Here is an 11,250-nt window from a genome sequence, read left to right on the forward strand (position 1 = left end):
AGTGTCAAGAATTGAAACCGTTTTGTATTTAATATATGTAACGCAGAAGGAAAATTACAATTGAATGATCAACATTAAATGTAACTGTATGTTGTGCATACGTTGTTTTCGAAATAAAATAAAATAATTGGAAGTTTTCAGTGACCAAGGTAATTTTTTTATAGAAGACTTTGCGATCATTTGAAATTAATTTTAAATGATAAGAATTTACACTCAACAAAAGTTATAACTCACAGAATGAAAACTGCTGTTAATTCTGTTCACGATTAGGCACTGTGGTGTTTTTTTATTCGTCGGTACTAAGGCTTGGACTGGAAGCTATGGCTTTTTACATGACACAGAAATGTGTTCATAAGAAAATACTGGAATTAAACATGAACTAATCTTTGGTTACCGTATCACAAGATAAATGTAAATTACAAAGTTTACAGCGGTTTTCATTTGAGAGTCATTATATTTTATTGTAGTGAATGTGAGCAACTGTATATTATCGATCGGAACTCAAAAGGTACATACATGCTTATTATAAGGCCGTGCTACCTTTACATATTTCCGGTGCTTCAATTGCGTATTTCATAATATTGGACTATTTTAAATACGAAATATGAAAATAAATTAATAACAATTTATTGATATCAAAACTATGTATGAACATGATCTCAATAAAAATTAAAATCAATTGCACAATTATAAATAATATTGATTGATTTTTATATCATACTTCTATATATACTACAAGTACTACAAGGCAATATTGAAATTGTAACCCTGCAAACAGAAAACGACCGCTCAATAACAAGTATTGCTAATTACAACGGTTATAGCTTATCCATTATGTCAACAGTTATCAGCGCTCAAGATTTCTGATCGAAGGACGTGCTAATGATATTTATGATGACGACAAAAATCAAGAATTTTCGTGGATCGAAAGGACATCTCCTGCTTTTCCTTACGATTTTATTATGTAAGTATAGCATAACTTGTTCAGTGTAACTATATGATCATATAAAAACAAATACGGTTCAACAGTAGTTCTAATACAGTTAGTTTAAATAATAATTGATTTACGAGCAATTTCTTGTACGTCCATTTAAATTGAGAGGAGGTTGAAATTAACAAACGTTGGTAAATTGTTTTCAGGTAATTTTTGTTTAGCATGTTTATTTTGGTTTACAACTTTGATATTTTACAATGATATTATTGTTTAATGAATCCCCATAGGTTTTATAGGTGCTCTGTATGTATTGTCCCTTTGCATACAAATATTTACCTACTTCTCGAAAGCGTTAACAATTTTCTCAAATAAGGGGATGCCGATATCCCATATAATCATGATAAAACTTTAAAATGTTTCGCTCTTAGTACTAGCTAATATTATGAATGTCTTTTCGGAGTGTATTACAATGAAATCTTATTAATATTAAACGCTCGCTCCGCGTGTTGTCGCTGTTATTTAGTGGACAGTATAAGCGCGTCGAACTGGGGATAATTTAAATGAGATTGAATTCTCTCGCCCTTTGACAAAAAAGGTATCACAAGATTTCACAAAGATTACCAAACTAAAGAATATTAACGTATATATAAATTCAAAAGATTTACCTCTTTGCGTTCTAAAAAACCATACGAAACTGGCAAAGATAATATTAAAGTAATTACATGTATCGACTCAAGCTTATTCACAGTTTGTCAAAGTGACACATTTCCAAAAATAATATATATATATATATATAGAAATAATACATGCATTATAATCAAACAAACAAAATTATCTCCCCTGACTAAGGCAAATGTTAAAATATGTGTTCGTTTATTTGTTATCATAAAAAATGCTAATAAAAATACAGGTGTTTATAGAAAATTTAGCAAATTTTTCAATCACTGACAATGGTTTGTATTAGGTTACATTTTGTATTGCCTGCACGGTTTTGTACTTGCGTACTGACTTTTACTTCTCATGAGCACGCACATTTATTGTATGTCATTGTTAGTCTAATTATTTAAAACTATTCCAAACAACAGTTGTTTTTTAACAACATTTATTAAATATGAAAAAATAAGACAATATGTAAACAACTTCATTTAACAAATAGCAATTTCATGTTATTCTGTAAAAACGATTATATTCCGAAGATAAATATTCACGATTAAGTGTTAAATTACCTCATAAACGCTCATGTTTGTTGTTTTTAGATCGATTACAATTTTTGTACAGATTCTAAAGAGATTAATATTCGTTTTCCTGCTTTGTAAAGTTTTACTCAAATTAGCTTTAAAAATGGCAATCATACATCGAAACGTAAAAAAAACTCGTTTGACATAATATAATTGTATAAAGTTTCGAAATTTGGGTATAAGTTTGCGCTTTGCAACATTGCGTTATGCAGGCTACAATCTTAATTTGATAAAGGAATTATTTCTAATAAACATAAATGTTTTATTTCGTACGAAAGCACGTCGATTTTACATCACTGCACTATGTAATTAAGAAGTTAATATGATTTTAATTTTCATACCAAAAAGCATGAAACATGTCAATTTTAAAATGATTACAACATTCATTTTAAGATATTTCTTTAAAAAAATTCTTAACAACAACATTAAAATAATACTTGAATAACTAACTACCTTACTTACTTTTTACATAATGATATGCCCATGTATCGCTTTGGTGATTCAGATGACTGTATCTTAGGGGCCGTGCTCTGTGACAAAGGGGGTTAATGCATGTGCGTAAAGTGTCGTCCCACTTTCCGCTTTTATGATATTTTCCGTTTCAAGAGAGTCTCTTCTTTGCACAAATAAAGTTAAGGCGGAAAGTGTCGTCCCTGATTAGCCTGTGAGGACTGCACTGGCTAGTCAGGGACGACACTTTATGCACATGCATTAAACCGTTGTTGCTTTTTTGCAGAGAACGCGGCTCATATAAATATATTTTGTATTCTTTTAAAATAAATTACGCAACCGAGGCGTACATTTAACATTGAATTCTTTAAGCTTTCCTTGTTGTGCATAACAAAGCTGCAAACGGCGTTAATCCATTAAAAATGTTTATTAAGTTTAATATTTAAGTTAACTTAAGCTTATTAAGTATAATTAGGTAAACATAATTGAAAGACTTCGGTTAAAATTTAGACAATCTACGACATACGCTAAATAAAGGTTTAACAATTCAGTTATTTTATGCATGTTTGACGACATGAAACGTGTTGTTGTTATTCATTCATTATTTATTGAAATACAGTAAAACTCGTTTAAACATTTAAATTAAAAAAAGCATCAGCATCCTTTTGTATTTTATGTCCTAATGATTGTGAATTCCTGGTTTTTTTTAATTTGTTAAATGTCAACACTATTAGAGTTGGTCATACACCAAATAAAACAATTTTGGAAGGTTTGATACTACATTCTAATATTAATAACATACTCCAGTGTGGCAACGACGTCGATTATCAAAATGCAATGTATGTATACCTTGTAGATACACAAACAAAGGAGGTTATCAGCACGACAACAGTGTCGGATTCCACATCTTCTGGCACAATTACGGTCACATCTTCTGACAGCATTACACCCATATCTTCTGATACCATTACAGTGACATCTTCTGACACAATTACGGCCACATCTTCTGATACCATTACAGTCACAACTTCTGACACAATTACGGCCACATCTTCTGACAGCATTACACCCACATCTTCCGATACCATAACAGTCACATCTTCTGACACAATTACGGCCACATCTTCTGATACCATTACAGTAACATCTTCTGACACAATTACGGCCACATCTTCTGACACAAATACAGCCACATCTTCTGATACCATTACAGTCACATCTTCTGACACAATTACGGCCACATCGTCTGACAGCATTCCTCTCGCATCGTCTGATACCATTACAGTCACATCATCTGACACAATTACGGCCACATCTTCTGATACCATTACAATCACATCGTCTGACACATTTACGGCCACATCTTCTGACAGCATTACACCCACATTTTCTGATACCATTACACCCACATCTTCTGATACCATTACAGTTACATCTTCTGACACAATTACGGCCACATCTTCTGATACCATTACAGTCACATCTTTTGAAACAATTACGGCCACATCTTCTGACAGCATTACACTCACATCTTCTGATACCACAACAGTCACAACATCTGACACAATTACGACCACATCTTCTGACAGCATTACACCCACATCTTCTGATACCATTACAGTCACATCTTCTGACACAATTACGGCCACATCTTCTGATACCAATACAGTCACATCTTCTGACACAATTACGGCCACATCTTCTGACAGCATTACACCCATATCTTCTGATACCATTACAGTCACATCTTCTGACACAATTACGGCAACATCTTCTGATACCATTACAGTCACATCTTCTGACACAATTACGGCCACATCTTCTGACACAATTACGGCCACATCTTCTGATACCATTACAGTCACATCTTCTGACACAATTATGGCCACATCTTCTGACAGCATTACACCCACATCTTCTGATACCATTACAGTCACCTCTTCTGACACAATTACGGCCACATCTTCTGATACCATTACAGTCACATCTTCTGACACAATTATGGCCACATCTTCTGACAGCATTACACCCACATCTTCTGATACCATTACAGTCACATCTTCTGACACAATTACGGCCACATCTTCTGATACCATGACAGTCACATCTTCTGACACAATTACGGCCACATCTTCTGATACCATTACAGTCACATCTTCTGACAGAATTACGGCCACATCTTCTGACACAATTACGGCCACATCTTCTGATACCATTACAGTCACATCTTCTGACACAATTACGGCCACATCTTCTGATACCATTACAGTCACATCTTCTGACACAATTACGGCCACATCTTCTGATACCATTACAGTCACATCTTCTGACACAATTACGGCCACATCTTCTGACACAATTACGGCCACATCTTCTGATACCATTACAGTCACATCTTCTGACACAATTACGGCCACATCTTCTGATACCATTACAGTCACATCTTCTGACACAATTACGGCCACATCTTCTGACAGCATTACACCCACATCTTCTGATACCATTACAGTCACATCTTCTGACACAATTATGGCCACATCTTCTGATACCATTACAGTCACATCTTCTGACACCATAACGGCCACATCTTCTGACACAATTACGGCCACATCTTCTGATACCATAACAGTCACATCTTCTGACACAATTACGGCCACATCTTCTGACAGCATTTCTCCCGCATCTTCTGATACCATTACAGTCACATCTTCTGACACAATTACGGCCACATCTTCTGACAGCATTTCTCCCGCACCTTCTGATACCATTACAGTCACATCTTCTGACACAATTACGGCCACATCGTCTGACAGCATTCCTCTCGCATCTTCTGATACCATTACAATCACATCTTCTGACACATTTACGGCCACATCTTCTGACAGCATTACACCCACATCTTCTGATACCATTACAGTCACATCTTCTGACACAATTACGGCCACATCTTCTGATACCATTACAGTCACATCTTCTGACACAATTGCGGCCACATCTTCTGATACCATTACAGTCACATCTTCTGACACAATTGCGGCCACATCTTCTGAAACAATTACGGCAACATCTTCTAACAGCATTACACCCACATCTTCTGATACCATTACAGTCACATCTTCTGACACAATTACGGCCACATCATCTGACACAACAACGGCCACATCTTCTGATACCATTACAGTCATATCTTCTGACACAATTACGGCCACATCTTCTGACAGCATTACACCCACATCTTCTGATACCATTACAGTCACATCTTCTGACACAATTACGGCCACATCTTCTGATACCATTACAGTTACATCTTCTGACACAATTACGGCCACATCTTCTGATACCATTACAGACGCATCTTCTGACACAATTACGGCCACATCTTCTAGTACCAATACAGTCACATCTTCTGACACAATTACGGCCACATCTTCTGACAGCATTACACCCACATCTTCTGATACCATTACAGTCACATCTTCTGACACAATTACGGCCATATCATCTGACACAACAACGGCCACATCTTCTGATACCATTACAGTCATATCTTCTGACACAATTACGGCCACATCTTCTCACAGCATTACACCAACATCTTCTGATACCATTACAGTCACATCTTCTGACACAATTACGGCCACATCTTCTGTTACCATTACAGTTACATCTTCTGACACAATTACGGCCACATCTTCTGATACCATTACAGTCGCATCTTCTGACACAATTACGGCCACATCTTCTGATACCATTACAGTCACATCTTCTGACACAATTACGGCCACATCTTCTGACAGCAGTACACCCACATCTTCTGATACAATTACAGTCACATCTTCTGACACAATTACGGCCACATCTTCTGACACCCTTACAGCCATATCTTCTGACACAATAACGGCCTTATCTTCTGAGAGCATTACACCTACATCTTCTGATACCATTACAGTCACATCTTCTGACACAATTACGGCCACATCTTCTGATATCAATACAGTCACATCTTCTGACACAATTTCGGCCACTTCTTCTGACAGCATTACACACACATCTTTTTATACAATTACTGTCACATCTTCTGACACAATTACGGCCACATCTTCTGACACCCTTACAGCCATATCTTCTGACACAATAACGGCCTTATCTTCTGAGAGCATTACACCTACATCTTCTGATACCATTACAGTCACATCTTCTGACACAATTATGGCCACATCTTCTGACAGCATTACACCCACATCTTCTGATACCATTACAGTCACCTCTTCTGACACAATTACGGCCACATCTTCTGATACCATTACAGTCACATCTTCTGACACAATTATGGCCACATCTTCTGACAGCATTACACCCACATCTTCTGATACCATTACAGTCACATCTTCTGACACAATTACGGCCACATCTTCTGATACCATTACAGTCACATCTTCTGACACAATTACGGCCACATCTTCTGATACCATTACAGTCACATCTTCTGACACAATTACGGCCACATCTTCTGACACAATTACGGCCACATCTTCTGATACCATTACAGTCACATCTTCTGACACAATTACGGCCACATCTTCTGATACCATTACAGTCACATCTTCTGACACAATTACGGCCACATCTTCTGATACCATTACAGTCACATCTTCTGACACAATTACGGCCACATCTTCTGACACAATTACGGCCACATCTTCTGATACCATTACAGTCACATCTTCTGACACAATTACGGCCACATCTTCTGATACCATTACAGTCACATCTTCTGGCACAATTACGGCCACATCTTCTGACAGCATTACACCCACATCTTCTGATACCATTACAGTCACATCTTCTGACACAATTACGGCCACATCTTCTGATACCATTACAGACACATCTTCTGACACCATAACGGCCACATCTTCTGACACAATTACGGCCACATCTTCTGATACCATAACAGTCACATCTTCTGACACAATTACGGCCACATCTTCTGACAGCATTTCTCCCGCATCTTCTGATACCATTACAGTCACATCTTCTGACACAATTACGGCCACATCTTCTGACAGCATTTCTCCCGCATCTTCTGATACCATTACAGTCACATCTTCTGACACAATTACGGCCACATCGTCTGACAGCATTCCTCTCGCATCTTCTGATACCATTACAATCACCTCTTCTGACACATTTACGGCCACATCTTCTGACAGCATTACACCCACATCTTCTGATACCATTACAGTCACATCTTCTGACACAATTACGGCCACATCTTCTGATACCATTACAGTCACATCTTCTGACACAATTGCGGCCACATCTTCTGATACCATTACAGTCACATCTTCTGACACAATTGCGGCCACATCTTCTGAAACAATTACGGCCACATCTTCTGACAGCATTACACCCACATCTTCTGATACCATTACAGTCACATCTTCTGACACAATTACGGCCACATCATCTGACACAACAACGGCCACATCTTCTGATACCATTACAGTCATATCTTCTGACACAATTACGGCCACATCTTCTGACAGCATTACACCCACATCTTCTGATACCATTACAGTCATATCTTCTGACACAATTACGGCCACATCTTCTGTTACCATTACAGTTACATCTTCTGACACAATTACGGCCACATCTTCTGATACCATTACAGTCGCATCTTCTGACACAATTACGGCCACATCTTCTGATACCATTACAGTCACATCTTCTGACACAATTACGGCCACATCTTCTGACAGCAGTACACCCACATCTTCTGATACAATTACAGTCACATCTTCTGACACAATTACGGCCACATCTTCTGACACCCTTACAGCCATATCTTCTGACACAATAACGGCCTTATCTTCTGAGAGCATTACACCTACATCTTCTGATACCATTACAGTCACATCTTCTGACACAATTACGGCCACATCTTCTGATATCAATACAGTCACATCTTCTGACACAATTACGGCCACATCTTCTGACAGCATTACACACACATCTTTTGATACAATTACTGTCACATCTTCTGACTCAATTACGGCCACATCTTCTGACAGCATTACACCCACATCTTCTGATACCATAACAGTCACATCGTCTGACACAATTACGGCCACATCTTCTGATACCATTACAGTCACATCTTCTGACACAATTACGGTCATATCTTCTGATACCATTATAGTAACATCTTCTGACACAATTACGGCTACATCTTCTGATACAATTACAGTCACATCCTCTGACATAATTACGGCCACATCTTCTGACACAATTACGGCCACATCTTCTGACACAATTACGGCCACATCTTCTGATACCATTACAGTCACATCTTCTGACCCATTTACGGCCACATCTTCTGATACCATTACGGTCACATCTTCTGACTCAATTACGGCCACATCTTCTGATACAATTACACCCACATCTTCTGATACCATTACAGTCACATCTTCTGACACAATTACGGCCACATCGTCTGACACAATTACGGCCACTTCTTCTGATACCATTACAGTCACACCTTCTGACACAATAACGACCTCATCTTCTGATAGCATTACAGTCACATCTTCTGACACAATTACGGCCACATCTTCTGATACAATTACGGCCACATCTTTTGACAGCATTACACCCACATCTTCTGATACCATTACAGTCACATCTTCTGACACAATTACGGCCACATCTTCTGTTACCAATACAGTCACATCTTCTGGCACAATTTCGGCCACATCTTCTGACACAATTACGGCCACATCTTCTGTTACCAATACAGTCACATCTTCTGTCACAATTACGGCCACATCTTCTGACAGCATTACACCCACATCTTCTGATACCATAACAGTCACATCTTCTGACACAATTACGGCCACATCTTCAGATACAATTACAGTCACATCTTCTGACACAATTACGGCCACATCTTCTGACAGCATTACATCCACATCTTCTGATACCATTACAGTCGCATCTTCTGACACAATTACGGCCACATCTTCTGATACCATTACGTTCGCATCTTCTGACACAATTACGGCCACATCTTCTGACACAATTACGGTCACATCTTCTGACAGCATTACACCCACATCTTCTGATACCATTACAGTCACATCTTCTGACACAATCACGGCCACATCTTCTGACACAATTACGGCCACATCTTCTAATACCAATACAGTCACATCTTCTGACACAATTACGGCCACATCTTCTGACAGCATTACACCCACATCTTCTGATACCATTACAGTCATAACTTCTGACTCAATTACGGCCACATCTTCTTATACCATTACAGTCACATCTTCTGACACAATTACGGCCACATCTTCTGACAGCATTACACCGACATCTTCTGATACCATTACAGTCACATCTTCTGACACAATTACGGCCACATCTTCTGATACCATTACTCCCGCTTCTTCTGATACCATTACAGTCACATCTTCTGTCACAATTACGGCCACATCTTCTGACAGCAATACTCCCACGTCTTCTGATACCATGACTGTCACATCTTCTGACACAATTACGGCCACATCTTCAGATACAATTACATTCACATCTTCTGACACAATTACGGCCACATCTTCTGACAGCATTACACCGACATCTTCTGATACCATTACAGTCGCATTTTCTGACACAATTACGGCCACATCTTCTGATACCATTACGGTCGCATCTTCTGACACAATTACGGCCACATCTTCTGATACCATTACGGTCGCATCTTCTGACACAATTACGGCCACATATTCTGACACAATTACGGTCATATCTTCTGACAGCATTACACCTACATCTTCTGATACCATTACACCCACATCTTCTGACACAATCACGGCCACATCTTCTGACACAATTACGGCCACATCTTCTGATACCAATACAGTCACATCTTCTGACACAATTACGGCCACATCTTCTGACAGCATTACACCCACATCTTCTGATACCATTACAGTCACATCTTCTGACACAATTACGGCCATATCTTCTTATACCATTACAGTAACATCTTCTGACACAATTACTGCCACATCTTCTGACAGCATTACACCCACATCTTCTGATACCATTACAGTCACATCTTCTGACACAATTACGGCCACATCTTCTGATACCATTACTCCCGCTTCTTCTGATACCATTACAGTCACATCTTCGGTCACAATTACGGCCACATCTTCTGACACAATTACACCCACATCTTCTGATACCATAACAGTCACATCTTCTGACACAATTACGGCCACATCTTCAGATACAATTACAGTCACATCTTCTGACACAATTACGGCCACATCTTCTGACAGCATTACATCCACATCTTCTGAGACCATTACAGTCACATCTTCTGACACAATTACGGCCACATCTTCTGATACCATTACAGTCGCATCTTCTGACACAATTACGGCCACATCTTCTGACACAATTACTGTCACATCTTCTGACAGCATCACACCCACATCTTCTGATACCATTACAGTCACATCTTCTGACACAATCACGGCCACATCTTCTGACACAATTACGGCCACATCTTCTGATACCAATACAGTCACATCTTCTGACACAATTACG

The 11,250-nt window shown here is 38.5% G+C and overlaps 1 protein-coding gene across 1 annotated transcript; it reads left to right on the plus strand.

Moving 5' to 3' along the window:
* Positions 1–3,852: 3,852 nt before the first annotated feature.
* Positions 3,853–9,913, plus strand: LOC127859590 (uncharacterized; the record flags this gene model as incomplete). The annotated part of the gene is made up of 4 exons (XM_052397089.1): positions 3,853–3,921; positions 5,404–5,463; positions 8,815–8,874; positions 9,908–9,913. Coding segments are annotated over 4 exons (195 nt in total), but the record flags the coding sequence as incomplete, so codon positions are not given.
* Positions 9,914–11,250: the final 1,337 nt, after the last annotated feature.

This window comes from Dreissena polymorpha, chromosome 15 (assembly GCF_020536995.1).
Source record: "Dreissena polymorpha isolate Duluth1 chromosome 15, UMN_Dpol_1.0, whole genome shotgun sequence".
NCBI lineage: Eukaryota > Metazoa > Mollusca > Bivalvia > Myida > Dreissenidae > Dreissena > Dreissena polymorpha.